This window comes from Meriones unguiculatus, chromosome 2, assembly GCF_030254825.1.
Source record: "Meriones unguiculatus strain TT.TT164.6M chromosome 2, Bangor_MerUng_6.1, whole genome shotgun sequence".
Lineage (NCBI taxonomy): Eukaryota > Metazoa > Chordata > Mammalia > Rodentia > Muridae > Meriones > Meriones unguiculatus.
The window spans coordinates 12,954,493-12,969,884 of record NC_083350.1 but is presented as its reverse complement, the minus strand read 5'-3'; the positions used below and the strand labels follow the sequence as shown (position 1 = coordinate 12,969,884).

General features: G+C 52.7%; 1 protein-coding gene across 3 annotated transcripts in view; it reads left to right on the top strand.

Moving 5' to 3' along the window:
- Nucleotides 1-837: 837 nt before the first annotated feature.
- Nucleotides 838-15,392, top strand: part of Skor2 (SKI family transcriptional corepressor 2) — a 50,408-nt gene continuing 35,853 nt past the window's right edge. Inside the window, exons 1-2 of one of the 3 annotated variants that reach the window (XM_060377021.1) lie at nt 838-916; nt 12,559-15,206. In XM_060377021.1, coding sequence (XP_060233004.1) covers nt 12,606-15,206 — 2,601 coding nt within the window. In that variant the 5' untranslated portion in view covers nt 838-916; nt 12,559-12,605. Of the gene's footprint in view, nt 917-10,095; nt 10,500-12,558; nt 15,207-15,392 lie in introns of those variants that run through there. The other 2 variants (XM_060377022.1, XM_021660317.2) reach the window with 2 other exon arrangements.

Here is a 15,392-nt window from a genome sequence, read left to right as displayed (position 1 = left end):
ACTTCTGTCCCCATCACTAGAATCCCTCCCCAGCCCTGAGCTCTACCTGGAAACCCCTGAACCACACTTGCCAATCCCTCCCCTCACCCCAGGTTTGACACTCCCTAGGGAGAATGGTTCGCGTCGGCATCCCTAAAGCTGCCCCTCCCCCTCGGTGGGAAGGACGCACTCTCCGGATTTTAACCGTCCCCGCTTTCTTTTCTCAGTTCTATGGACACTCGAGTGATGTCCACGACCAACGCTCCCAAATGGCACCGGCCTCTTGGCCCAGCCCCCCTCAGGTGGTTGTCCTCCAAGAACTGGGGCAGGGATGTAGCTCTCCGTGAACCGTCTGTGGGTGGCACAGGAGACTTTCAGGCCAACCTTTCCAGTGAGGATCCCACGCTCAGCCCAGGCTCTGCACACCAGAGGTGCACGGCTAACCTTTTGCCCTAGGCCTCGCTGCAGATCCCGGCCCTTCTTCTGGTGATGTTAGAACTACTGGGCACTGAGAGGGTGAGGGGTGATAGGGCTTGTCTCTGCGCCGTGGCCCTGCCCTGCTCTGCCTGACCAACAGGCGGCGTCAGAGGCCCAGGTCTGAGCTGGGAAGTGTTGGGGGGTGCGGATCTGAGCCAGCGGAACCGAGAAGCCGGGCGCGAGGAGATCGACCCTCACCCCAAACTTACAAACTTGCGGAGAAGGGGAGTAGGAGGGAGAGCTAAAGCCGGGAACCGAGAGCAGGGGAGGGGCGGGACCGGACGGGGACCCGGAGGAGGACCCGCCCGCCAGCAGGCGCGCAGAGGAACGCGGGCTGCGGGCGGCGGCGGAGCCCGCGCGGGGGAGGCGGCGGGCGCCGCGGGAGACCGAGCTGGAGCGGCCGCCGAGCGCCAGGCAGGCGGGAGGATCAAGCGCCGAGGGTCGAAGACCGCGCGGGCAGGTAAGTGGCCTCGCCCCCGCCCCCGGCCTCCACTCCCTTGGAGAAGCCGGGCTGAAAGGCACTGCAGGAATCTCCGGCCCTAGCGGGGTCCCACCGCTGACCCCGACCTCCTCCCTCCGCGCTGGCGTGTAAGCACACCGGTTCCGCCAGCCTCGCACCTTCTGTAGGTTTTTGTCAAAGTCTTCTACCATCCTGCCCGTTCCCCGCACCACTCTACCTCTCCTCTTCTCCTGACCCAGGAGGTTGAGGTAAATTGTTTCTAATTTGTTGGTAAAAGATTAATTGCAGAGGGTGGGGCGATTTGATTAAGGCAATTAATCTTTGGTTACAGCGTTTCTGGTGTCACGAGGGGGCGGGGCGGGGGATGGTGGAAGGCAGAGAAGGCAAACAGGACTTTTTGGATAGGAGTCCCCCTGTCCGGGACCGAATCCAGATCTTCCTCTCCACGCCTCCACTACCCACCCTCCGGTGCACCCCAACTCCCAACCCGCAACCTCGGGATTCAGGCTGGCGGCTTCAGCACCAGCAGGTTCGGACAGCGACTCCTGCGGACGAGCATCATAACTTCTGGTCCCAGGAGGTTACACAAAGCAGTCGGCGGCCAGAGCGGACCAAGATGAGGAGTACATCCCTCCCGCCTCATCTCCTGTCCAACTACTGGGTTCCCTTTCTCTTGTATTTCAAAGCAGGATCGAGCCAAATGCGGTCCCAAGACCAACCCTCAAAACTACTGTGGAAAGGAACCCCAACTCCCCTTCATAAAGTTCCCAAAGCTGGAGTTTTCTCTTTTCCTGAATAATTAATGCTGCTCATAAATAATTGAAGAAGGCAGTAGAGAAGGGAAGAGGGAGGAGGTGAGTGAGAGCCAGAGCGGCCAAAGAGAGATCGAAGAGTTTGTTAAAGGACCATTAAGGAAGCCTTGCTGGGAACGGCATTCCTCCATAGATCACAGGGAGCTGTTTCACCCTGGCGTAGGGTAAAAGCAGAAGGCAAGGAGCCTCGCTGAGTGAGGGCGAGCTGACCAAACCTGAAACACCCACACCACAGAGCCCTGGGGACCTGAGTCTTCCCTTGTCTCTGTGCTAAAAACTCGAAGTGTGGAAGTTCTTAAGTTACAGAGTAAAGACTCGAGTAAACCTGGGGTTTGAGTGCTGTGGATTCTGCTCAGGGCTCTGGCCAGAACTGCTCAATCTCAGCTAACCTGTAGGTGCTTCCCCCCAAGGCTCCTTCTACCTCATCCTAGACCACACTGCACCATTTAATCCTCCTCAAGTGACCCAAAGCCTTAGATTGGCAGCTTCCAGCTGGTTCTTGCCCATCTACATCCACCACAGTCTGAAGGAACAGACCATTTCTGGCTGCCCCACATTTCATAGTCTTCTGCTCATAAGCACCTCCACTTCAAGACTCCCTTCGATTTCCAGCATGCTGACTTCTAATCTTACACCCAAACTGGCAGGGATCTCAGAACCTGGATGAAAACCCAAGAAGGAATTCCTAAGTTTAGGCTTCTCTGGGAAACCCTGGACAACTAGCCACACGAGTTTCTAAAGTGAAACTCTCCAGGGTCTCTGGACCATGCAGCCAGTAGTATTTCACCGGGACTCTTTGAGGCCATGTACAGTAAGTATGGTTCTTACTAGTGAGAATAGGCACCACCATTTTGAAGAAGTTGTAGACTGCATTACCACCACTTGCTGTGAGATTCAGACCCGCCAGCCACCCCAGGAGCCTCCCTCTGAGTTTGTCCCCTGATGAAGAGTATCATGCCCACATCTGTAATGCTCATCTCCTGATCTCTGAGTATTCCAAAGCCCAACTTGACTTATTTCCCAGCTGGGAATTACAGGCAGCTTATGAAGAGGGAAATTGTCTCCCAAGCCTCAAGGACTTTAGGCTTTATATGAAAATCTCCAGTTATATTTTCCCACCCACAGCAACTCCACTCAACTCTGCAAACCCAGAGCTTATATTTAAGATCTGGGAGTCCTGAAGGGTCAAGAGAACTGGAGTGGGGAGTCTTCTAGGATTGTATGTGCAGCAATAGGGACAAAAACCTAGGAGGAATATGAAACTAGACAAAGGGGTAAGAAGAAATGGGATAGGAGAGGCTAGCCCTGGAGCAGTGGGTTGTTTACTTCTCATATAAAATACACGTCTCCCAAGTAGGAAGTTACTGCAAACAAGTATCAATAATGAATGGCCCTCCTGTAATAAAATACTTACATAATTAGCAGAAGTCAAGTGGTTGCATTATGTTGACCTTTTGGCAATTCTGAGCTGGAGAATTTTGCTCCAGAAATCCTTAGAATGCCATTTATGTTCTCAAGAGAGCGTGAAAATGAAGTATTTGCCTTGCCTTCTATTCTGCTATGATATGGTTTTTCCATTTCTGAACCAGAACGTAAGTACTTCTGAAATATAACAGAAAACTCTCTTTGGTGAATTCAGAACAGTCATTAACATTCAGTTTTAAGTGAATGTTAACAGTAAATAAAGAAATCTCTTGATTGTAATAGTAGGAACAAAGCAATAATTACCCAGTAGGTGGTCATCAGTAATGATAAATGTGTCATTATTACCGTGTGAGGCTGGGAACTCGCTTTTGGAAACTACTTCAGACTTTTTAGCAGCATGGCTGGTTACAAAGCATTTCTTAGGCTGCAAAAGCCATATAATTTTATACACAATTTAGGTGAAAATAAATTTAAATCTGTATATTACATTTTTAATTTCAAGTTAGTAATTAAAGTTGGTTCATTATATCTCCTCTGAAACCCTCAGTGCTCATCTCCATGGTTTGTTTGTGCAATTTGTTTCTAAGACACCCAAGGTTACACAGTTCTAAAAGATGGAAAATTTAATTATTTGCCTACATTAAGAGTTTGCTGTTGATATCATAATATGTTTTGAAAAAGTTTGGAATGCTATTGCCTTTGGTTTGGAGATATTTCTGAAAAATATGACATCCACCAAATATTCAGATAGAGTATTGAGGGGACTTTACATTTTTTGTGTATATCAAGGTATTTCTTTTTAACAACAACAACAAAAAAAAACCTCTTTCAACCTTGGTACTTAAAGGCTTCAAAGTTGGGGGAGCTAATTTTGAGCTCCGTCTGACTAATGTGTCACGTCACCTTTTGCTAACACAAAGTTAAAGTTTGCATACAGAAGAAATGCATGCTGCTCACTGGAACCCCAGGGCGCACATGGCAGTTTATTAGTGTAGTAGCAAATAGGATCAAGCTTGAGGGCAAAGCAGATTTTTCAGGTGTGCAGTATTGGGGGGGGGGGGGAAGAAACAGAAAAAGAAAAAAAAGAGAGAAAGAAAAAGAATGCCTTTTCCCCCAGAAAATAAAATCTAATGTTCTGCCTGGGAGTGTCAGCTGGGGAATGTTAAATGTGTTATCTATGTCATTTTCTCTCCAGTGACATGTCAACAGACAACCTATACCCCTCCCCCTAGTCACCTCCCTCCCTCTCTTTTCCAAGCTTTAAACGGTCCTGTTCTACATCCTCTGTGTCAGTCACTTCTTAAACTAGTTCCCTGAAATAAAGGAACTACTTATAAAATAAAATAAGCCCAAGCCTCATTTTATATACTTTGTAGTAGTTGAAATCTTCATTCAATTAAAGACTCTTGGGGGAATCCACCCAAATACTTGCCTTGGTTTCCTCTTTTACAATCTTTGCTTCTTGCATCACTTTCTCTCTCTCCCTTCTCCCCTTTTCTTCTTTCCCTTCTTTAGGAATGGCAATCAAAAGAAAAAAAAAAGCAGGCATCTTGTCTTGTTATTCATTATTACAGCAGCATCTTTGAGATGCATCTTTGCCAATGAAAACTCCATGTAGATGCCTATCCTTTTGTTGCAGCAGCCTGCGTTATTCAGGAGCAGAGACAAAAGCCTGAAGTGATGTGATCTAAATGAGCTCCGGGGTTTTCCAGCTGGGACCACCTCCATTTCAAAGGACCCCCCTCCTTTTCAGTGTGCAGAGGAGGGGAGTGGAGGGGATGGGTTATATGTATATGCATGCTCCCGGAGAGGGAGAAAGAAGACGGGGAAAGAGAGGATAGCCCAGTGCACAGGCTTATTCCCTGTGTCGCTGTTCCTCTTTGATGCACATTTGCAGGTGTATTTAGGGAGAGCGTGCAGCCACAAATCTTCTTGGGTGTTTTTGTTGCCTTTGAATTTCATCTTGATCAACTAATATTTGTTAAGTGACCGGCACATATGCTAACTTCATGCTCCAGTCTGGATTTATTACTTATTACTTCCTATAAATGATGTACACACGTCTTGCTGTGTTCATAGGCGTGCGAGGATTGCGAGAAAATAAATGTTCTTTTTCTGTTTAAAAAGGGGGGGAAAATCCCAGCAGCAAATGTCCTAATTGTTTCCAGTCTCTGTGAGCTGATAAAAAACCTTCTCTGCCATTTACCTAAGTTCAAGTTTTCTTGCAATAATGGCTTCCTTTGCGGAGAAAGAAAGAAAGAAAGAAAAAAAGAAAGAAAGAAAGAAAGAAAGAAAGAAAGAAAGAAAGAAAGGAAAAGAAAATTTGACTCCGCCCCCAGAGTTTCTATTTCTTAGAAAGTGTCTGTTTCAAACTTAAGACAGGATCATTAATTCCCATGAGGATTTTAAGGGTACATAGTTTGGGATGCATTTTCTCTTCCCTTCCGTTCCCCAAGAAAGTTTGTGTTCTTTCTTATTTTTATAGTCAGCTGGGGAAAGGGAAAGCTGGAGAAAGAGTCTTCTTCAATGGATGATGTTTAGAGAAGGCTCAAGGATTGTATCTGCTTCCAAAAGTTCAAGGGCCTTTATCATTTCTTTATGATTTCCATCATAAATGATAAACCTTTGGTTCACTCCTGCTTTTTGTTTTATCTCACATGACTCTGAATGAGTCAGTGGAGTGAAAATTGAGGAGTTTGAGCTAAGCTTGCTTGCCAAGTTGCAGAAAGGATGGCAATTGAAAATTGAGAATAGTCAGTAATCGTCATTATGGCCATTATCCTTGGTAATTTTATTATTAATTTCCTTAAAGTGGGATGAACAAACTATTGTTGGGGTTTTGGCTACCTGTATATAAAACAAACATTAAAACTTGGCATATTGGCACATGATTGTAATCCCAGCAGTGGGTAGGTGAATGCCAGAGCCTTGAACGTTCAAGACCCAATAGCTAGCTAGCTACATACATACATTCATACATAAGTACATACATACACAGTGCTGTCCTGGGAATGGAAAAACTTGATGTGACTCAGAGAGCACATACTACTCTCGAAGGTGACTGGAGTTCAACTCCCAGTCCCCACATTGCTTGGCTTACCAAGCCTGTTAATTCCAACTCCAGGGCAACCCAGCACCTCTGGTCTGCTCAGACATCTATACTCACACACAATTAAAGACAAAATAAATCTTTTTAAAAATACTTTATCAGTTAAGGACAAAATATGGTTTTACAGAGAAGAACTGATCTGACTGTGGGTAACTTGGTTTCACCACTGCTCACTAAGTGAAAGCATCACTGATGTCACTTATTATGGAGGCATTTATGCTATCTAGCACATCTCTAATAGGCGGAGATCTTGTTCTCATTCTCCAGTGAAGGGAAGTTTAGATAAGCATCTATTAAATGTGACAAGCACTTTGTGTGTGTATGTGTGTGTGTGTGTGTGTGGTGTACAATTTAATTCTCACTTCACCCCAGATGCTACTTATCAGTCTTCCATTTTGCAAGTGAAGTTTTGGAAATGTGGGTATCTGAGCAAGTTTCCACACTGAAAAGTGGTGGCAGAGAAATCTGTACCAGCTTTATGTGACTACAAATCCCCTTTATTTGGTGACTTCATCTGTCTGCCAGGCTTCAGGCTTCCTTTTGGAGCTCCTTTTGCACCCCTGGGAGTGAGAGGGAAATCATGTCTTTCCCTATCTGATACAGCAATACCATGCCAGGAGCGTTTATGTCAAGGACAAGAGCATTGGTATTCCTGCCTGACAGTGAAAATATACAAAAGAGGAGCAGAGGTGAGAGGGAGAGATGTGGGGCTAGGGTTAGTGAATCTTTGATGTGTAACTACCATGGGTTCCTCAGTACTGGGATGATTGCCGGAAGGATGGCTGCTGTTTCTTGTTGTAGTGAATTTTTTGTATTAAGATCTTTATCTTCTAAACGGGGCAGATATGAGAAGTTGGAGACGTGATTCCCGAATCACCTCTTGCCTGCCTCTTAAACGTAATGGGCCCCGCCTCTGCCCAAGCTGATTCTAATGCTCCCATGGCGAGAGCCTGGGAGGGTTCGTCCAGGATCCGTTATGCCTGGGAGCACAGCATTGCGTCAGCACCGCGGACAGCTCCCCCACCCCCACCCCTGCTTTCGCCAGGGCGTCGTGCTCCGGCCGGCTGCGCGGCTCCGAATCAAGCCGCTTCCAAAGTGGAGGGCTCTGGGCTCGCCCCAGCTTGGGTTACGGTCCCTTCAACCAAGAGCCTTAGCTCTAAGACTCCAGCAGCGCTGGAGAGCAGGCCGCGTGCTCTTGCATGGAGTCCTCGCCTCTTGCCTCTCCAGTTCCGAGGGGGGCAGCTCGGTTTGTGGTTTTCCTTTGGGTCCGGGCGTCGGGCTCCTTTACCTGTCCTTGGCCTGGGTGAACCGCAGCCGCCCGGAATGGAAATGGGAGTGGAAATGCTCTCCTTTGTGCGGTGATAGATCATGCAAACGGGTGACACCACTTTAACCAATAAAACTGTTTGAATCAATTAGCACTCTGAGGAGAGTCCCAACGTGTAAAATGCACGACCACTCGAATAGGAAAGCATTGATTAACTTCCTCCCAAACAGCCTTCTCCTGTCTGCGCCTTTCAGGGTCCCAGATGCCATGGCAAGGGCTGGCATAGGAGGAGCAGCAGCAGGGGACTTGTTCAAGGCAAACAAAGGGTCTGAGGCAGTGGGTAGTACAGTTGCTCACAGAACACAAATGGGCTGCCATGTCCTGAACTCGAACATCCAGACGAGACTCTCTGAGAGCAGAACCCACTGGGGGGCGGGGGAGCTATTTTGTGCCTACAAATTCTAAGAATGCAAATGGCCTGGTTTTTCGAGCAGGACATCCAGACTCTCTAGGGAAATAAAATACTGACGCTTCTTAAAATCATTTGAATAAAAATATTTAGCTTTATACTACACATTTCTCTATCTATCGAAAGTTTCAAAAATCACGGTGTCAGGCAACCTCCTAAGCATTGTCAGTAAATCTCCAAAGTACTGTGATAGGCAAGGAAGCGGTGACTGTCCCCGATTCACTGTGGGGACAGACGGATGAAAGGCAAAAAACCCAGTTAGATGAATTTCTTTTCAAAGAAAGATGTTTTTGAAGACAACTTTTTAAGCGTAGGAATCTGACTTTTTAGTAAATAAAGGAGCCTTGAAGTAAAAGCACAAACCCCAAGGCATTTCCTCTGGATCGTGCAGCCCAGGCATTTCCCAGCGGCACCTCGGTGAGAAATGATCAACTCCTGTCATCCCAATTCCAGTCTCAAAGCCCACCCATGTGCGGCTGGAGCTTTCCTCCCAGCCCTCCCAGTGCCCTGGGCTCTGGGGTCAGACAGAGCAAGCCTGTCTGACTTATGGGAGCCCTCAACTCCAAAAAGGAGGCAGGCAGGCAGGAAGATGTGGGCTTGGCCCTGGAACCTTAGGAAACAGGCTTAGGGATGGACAGTTAGACAAGAAGACTACCCATGCTTGTCTTCCTGGTAAGGGACTGGAAAACGACAACCATGCTGTTTAGACAAATGAACGAGGCAGGCCCCAAATCCAAGTTTTCCTTCTTGTAAAGGGTATCTGAAGCATTAGACAGGAAGCACTGAGCTGATTTCAGCCCCTTAAGATGGGGTCTAACTTTTGCTTTTGGTGCCCTTAGAAATAAGGAGATCACTGAAAAATCATTCCACTGCCACTTGAAACTTCTGCCTCCAACACACATTAGCACTTTCTTTCCTTCTTTCCTTCCTTCTCTCCTTCCTTCCTTCCTTCCTGTCTTTCCTTCCTTTTTTGCTCAGTACCATTTTCATGCTTTCTAAAAGCCCCAACTCCTGAGCAAAGGCCCCAAGTTTTTTGGCTCTCCTCAGCTTTGTTAAGCTATGGAAAACTGTTAAGATTTCTGTTCTTGTATTTAGCAAGTGTCTGTGCTCTAATGAGATCTGGTCAGGCTTTGGGCTTAGTAGAGGCAGTTACATCATTTCTGGGGCATAACTGTCCACCCCTAAGCCTATCTCACCGGCAGTAACTGAACTTCAGCTAGCACAGTACTGGAAGAACATAACTTGCTGCTCTTGTTGCAAGTCAGAATGCTCCTTAGAATGTCCTCCCAACAAATGACTTCTTTACTTTCTGGCCAGTGGCTGCATTGGCTCTTAAGAGCTAGCCAATTACATTGCACACTTCATTAATATCCCAGGGTGTACCTCACTTTGGGGGGACTATGGGGGAAGATTCTCATCCTAGTAGGCTCCTTTTACAAGAGTCCGTAGAAATTTATTTCTCCAGGGGAATTGGCAATTTGTCCAAGGGCCTCTGTAATAGGCCATTCTGCTTTTTTCCTTGTGAGGACATGGCCTGCATAGATCTTATAAAATGAGTTAGCTGGGTGTTCTAACCGTCCCTGGTGGATGAACGCACGTTGTCACCCACTGTTGTCTTCACCCTGTTGTACTCACTGTGCACCGGAAAAGGCCCAGTGGCTATTTTGCCCTGAAAAGTTAGTGCAAACCGGGGCTTACTGACTTCTTCCTGCTTCTTTCCCAGTTTCCGCATTGGGCACCAATGGAGAAACTTCTCCCCTCTCCCTCTCACTCTGCGGTGTTTCAAAGGAGGTGCTGAAAGTAATCTGCTCTCCAGCTGACTGCGTTTTCTGTCTTCGAGGCTGCTACCCTGCTCCCTGCCGCGGAGGAACCCTTCAGGAAGGAGGGTGACTTCCAGAAACGAGGTGGAGCTGCTACAGGCAGGCAGACATTAGTTTGCCGTTCAGCTTTGGGCTCCTAAACCGGATCAGGGGCTGCAGCCTCACCGTCGCGTTCTGTTCCCAGGCTGAGGAGCTGCCAGTTGCAGTTGGCTAGGTGGCGGCTTTCGTGCCTGCTGGAAAGGATCTCTATACAGCTTCTTCTCTTTCGCTCTCCCCCTCCCTGCCTGTAACATGCCAGCCCTTTAATGTGGAGTGTCAGGGAGACGGTGACGTCACCCTGCCCGCTGGGTGGCGTCCCCTCCATCGGACACGAGTTCAGAGACAGAAAGGCGCTGTCAGGCTGCGCTCCACTTGGGGCTCGCTTGTCGCGGGTTTCCACGCGCCCACACTTTCTGCGGTGGAGGGGACACCCCGCCGCAACCCAGGCCCTCACTCTGCCCCCGCCCCCGCCCCCGCCGGGGTTCGGGTGGCATTAGCTCGCGCCGGCGCCGGGAGCTTCGCTCAGCTCGCCTGAGTCCCGCCGGCCGCTGGATTCGAGGACCCGCTTGGATGCTTCGCCTCCGAGCGCCCTCGGAAGATGGGCCGGCAGCCTCGCGCCTAGAGACACCGAGGGGTTACCAGGTACTGCCCGAAGCCGCCCGCCCTGGGTCGGCATCCGGCCGGGGGCTGGGAAAAGCCAGCCGAGGAGTTTCCGCGCTCGGTGGAGGGCGGCGGACTTCGGGAAGGATGGGTGTCGGAGCCGGGAGAATGAGTTTGGGGTTCGTTGCCTCTGAGGAAGGTGGAGAAGTTTGTCGGGTTCGTTTTCGGTTCAACTAACTTTTAATTGTCTCTTCTTTCACCCCTCAAAATATATCCCAAACCAAATCTTCTTTCTGTCTCTGCTGACGGAGTGTCCAGAAGGGTTTGGGATAAAAGTGAGAGGCGCTCAGGGCAGGTATTTCTGCGGGGTCTTCCGCTGGGAAGGCTGCGGTTCCTAACTCGGAACCAACTCAGCACCTTAGCGCGCGGTTTAAGACGCGAGAGTTCGAGTTCTCCCAGGGTCATATCGAGATAATACGAGCCTGGAAAAAGGAGCCTGGAAGGGCCATCAGCCCAACCTAGAGCTGGGTGTGTGGTGCTCAGGTACCAGCATGCCTTCAGCGCCATTTAATGCCCTGACCCCGAGAATATGGCCTTTCCTCTCTGAGGCGGCAGGCAGGACACACCTAGCTCCTCTCTCCCTCGGGGGAGTCCGGGTTTGTTTGGCCTTCTCGGAGATTGCAAGCCTGCTGAGGTTCCCCGGGCAGCAGGTCAGAGGAGGTCATCCAGATGTCATGGAGACCCAAAGAAGGAACACGGCTGTAATCATCTGGTTGAGGGGATCGGTTAGTGTATTCTCTGTGATCGGTGTAATAAAATCCAGCTTGTGGCCAGGCAGTGGCCGCTGGTGACTTTCCAGGACACAGGACAGCTTTGGCCTACACGCGGAGCAGGTAACTAGCAGAAGACCAATGCTGGTTTTCCTGGGGAGTGCACCGCTTAACTTGCTTGGGTTTCTCTCCTCTGCCTGTTCTGTATTTTAGCTGAATGGATTTTTATTTTTCCCCGTGGGGGTACCCAGCCGGCACCGGGGAAAACAGGAGTTTGATTTCTGACGGGACCCATACATCCACTTTCAGCGCGCCCACGGTTGATCTAGAAATTATGGTTCCGGCTGAGCACTCTCCACATACAAGGATACGGACAAAGCTAAGGGTGTAAATGTGACGAGCTTTGGCTGTGTGAATCTGAGCACACTCTTTAACCTCTGCCGGCCATGGTCCCCAAGAGCCGTTTCCTTACGGCTTGTGGGTTCAATATATTTGCCTGTACTGACTCGTGCTTTGTATAAAAATGACAAGAGAGCACCTTTAAAAAAGTTTATGTCTCCAACTTCCTGGTCCATCTCACTAGAACTGGAAACCCTCAGCTCATGAAACGGGTCTTTGAATTTTTAAAAATGACGTACTTTGTTTTGGCGCAATTATGCACATAGCTTTTCCTCATCTCCATCCCTCAATTTTCTAATTAGAGTAAGTAAAGTAACACCTAAAAGCAAGAGAGGGGAAGAAGAAATTTTGTTTTGCTTTAATGAGCAATGTTTCAATCAGTAGCGAATCTCCCTGCAAAGAAACCACAGACACCACGAAACAAATCAGTCTTTAAAATGTTTGGGTTAATTTTTTTAAGCAAAATTATTTTTCCATGCACATCTGAATGTTCTCTCTCTCTCTCTCTCTCTCTCTCTCTCAAAATTTGGGTTTCAATGGCCAAGCCCATTAACGACAACAGTCATCACCTTCCCATCCCTATCCGAGACAAATCTTGTCCCAACGATCATTCCATTCCATAAATCTGGGGTGTCGTAAGTTTCTTGGGATTTTGCTGAAATAGATACAAAGACAAATAGCTGATAGACAGAATTTTCTTGGGAAGAGTAGGGCACAAGACAAACTGCCAGTTCCGCGTCGCTAAACTTTCTCAATGGCAACCTTGAGGGGAATTCTAAAAGATGATCTCTGCGCGCCTGAAACTTGCTCACTCTGCCAGTAATGGCCATGCCTTAACCAAGGCAAGAAAGCTAGTGTAATTTTCAGTTAGCTCCTAGTCCCACTTCTTAAGACCGGGAAGGTTCAAGTCAACTTTCTCCTTTCCTTTCCAGTCTCCAAGGCCAACCCGGATCGCTAAGGCCGTTCTTCAGTGGTGGAGATGGCTTCCAGCCCACTGCCAGGGCCCAACGACATCTTACTCGCATCGCCTTCCAGCGCCTTCCAGCCCGACGCCCTGAGCCAGCCGCGGCCGGGCCACGCCAACCTCAAGCCCAACCAGGTGGGCCAGGTGATCCTCTATGGCATCCCCATCGTATCCCTGGTGATCGACGGGCAGGAGCGCCTGTGCCTGGCGCAGATCTCCAACACCCTTCTCAAGAACTTCAGCTACAACGAGATCCACAACCGCCGCGTGGCGCTGGGCATCACCTGCGTGCAGTGCACACCGGTGCAGCTGGAGATCCTGCGGCGCGCCGGGGCCATGCCCATCTCGTCGCGGCGCTGCGGCATGATCACCAAGCGCGAGGCCGAGCGCCTGTGCAAGTCGTTCCTGGGCGAAAACCGGCCGCCCAAGCTGCCGGACAACTTCGCCTTCGACGTGTCGCACGAGTGCGCCTGGGGCTGCCGCGGCAGCTTCATCCCCGCGCGCTACAACAGCTCGCGCGCCAAGTGCATCAAGTGCAGCTACTGCAATATGTACTTCTCGCCCAACAAGTTCATCTTCCACTCGCACCGCACGCCCGACGCCAAGTACACGCAGCCCGACGCCGCCAACTTCAACTCCTGGCGCCGCCACCTCAAGCTCACGGACAAGAGCCCCCAGGACGAGCTGGTCTTCGCCTGGGAGGACGTCAAGGCCATGTTCAACGGCGGCAGCCGCAAGCGCGCGCTGCCCCAGCCCAGCGCGCACCCGGCCTGCCACCCCCTGAGCTCCGTCAAGGCGGCCGCGGTGGCGGCGGCGGCCGCGGTGGCCGGCGGCGGGGGCCTGCTGGGCCCACACCTGCTGGGGGCGCCGCCCCCGCCCCCGCCGCCGCCGCCCTTGGCCGAGCTGGCCGGGGCGCCGCACGCCCATCACAAGAGGCCCCGCTTCGACGACGACGAGGACTCCCTCCAGGAGGCAGCCGTGGTGGCCGCGGCCAGCCTCTCCGCGGCCGCCGCCGCCAGCCTCTCGGTGGCCGCAGCCACGGGCGGCGCCGGGCCCGGAGCCGGTGGCGCCGGGGGCGGCTGCGTGACTGCCGTGGGCGCCGGCGCGGGGGCCGGCTCGGCCGCGGGCACCAAAGGCGCGCGCAGCTACCCGGTCATCCCGGTGCCCAGCAAGGGTTCGTTCGGGGGCGTGCTGCAGAAGTTCCCGGGCTGCGGAGGCCTCTTCCCGCACCCCTACACCTTCCCGGCCGCCGCCGCCGCCTTCGGCCTGTGCCACAAGAAGGAGGACGCGGGCGCCGCGGCGGAGGCCCTGGGCGGGGCGGGCGCGGGGAGCGCGGGGGCGCCGCCCAAGGCCGGCCTGTCGGGCCTCTTCTGGCCCGCGGGCCGCAAGGACGCCTTCTACCCGCCCTTCTGCATGTTCTGGCCGCCGCGGACCCCCGGCGGGCTGCCCGTGCCCACCTACCTCCAGCCCCCGCCGCAGCCGCCGTCGGCGCTCGGCTGCGCGCTGGGCGACAGCCCGGCCCTGCTGCGCCAGGCCTTCCTGGACCTGGCCGAGCCGGGCGGCGCGGGGGGCAGCGCCGAGGCCGCGCCCCCGCCGGGCCAGCCTCCGCCCGTCGTGGCTAACGGCCCTGGCTCGGCTCCCCCGGCGGCCGGGGGCGCGGGGGCACGCGACGCGCTCTTCGAGTCGCCCCCGGGCGGCAGCGGCGGGGACTGCAGCGCCGGCTCCACGCCCCCGGCCGAGGCGGGGGTGACGGCCGGGGCCGCGGCCGGGGCGTCCGGAGCCGGCCCCGCGGGCACCCGGGTGCCGGCGCCCCATCACCCGCACCTCCTGGAGGGGCGCAAGGCGGGCGGCGCCGCCTACCACCATTCTAGCGCCTTCCGGCCGGTGGGCGGCAAGGACGACGCGGAGAGCCTGGCCAAGCTGCACGGGGCGTCGGCCGGCGCGCCCCACCCGGCCCCGGCTCACCACCACCACCACCACCACCACCACCACCCGCACCACCACCACCACCCTCCGCAGCCGCCGTCGCCGCTGCTGCTGCTGCAGCCGCAGCCCGAGGAGCCCGGGGCGGAGCGCCACCACGCAGCCCCGCCGCCCCCGCCGCCGCCGCCGCCCCCTCTGGCCCCGCAGCCGCCCCACCGAGGCCTTCTGTCCCCGGAGGGCACCAGCTGCAGCTACCCCAGCGAGGACAGCTCGGAGGACGAGGAGGACGAAGAGGAAGAGCAGGAGGTGGATGTGGAGGGCCACAAGCCGCTCGAGGGCGAGGAAGAAGAGGACGGTCGGGATCCCGAAGACGAGGAGGAGGAAGACGAGGAGGCCCGGGTCCTCCTCGGAGACTCCCTGGTCGGCGCTGGTCGGTTCCTCCAGGCCCGAGGGCTGTCGGAGAAGGCGAGCGGCCGGGACCGCACGACGCCAGCTGTGGGAGCTTTCCCTCTATCGCTGAACTCCTCCAGGCTGCTACAGGAGGATGGGAAGCTGGGGGACCCCGGGGGCTCGGACCTGCCGGCGCCCCCGCCCCCACCCTTGGCCCCCCAGAAAGCGAGCGGCGGTGGAGGCAGCAGGCCTGGCAGCCCTGTCCACCATCCATCAATGGAGGAGGAGGCCTCATACAAAGATGTAAATATCCCTTTAGGCGGCTTCAAGCTAATTATTATTATTTAAATGCTCCTTTAGGCTGAGTCAGTTTCATAGGCTCAGCAAAGATAAACTGCTACACCTCCCCACCATGAAATATTCCGTGTGTTTGGGAGCACGCCCTTCTTGCCAGGTTCCTCCACAAAAATATGGTTCCTGGCCTTTTCC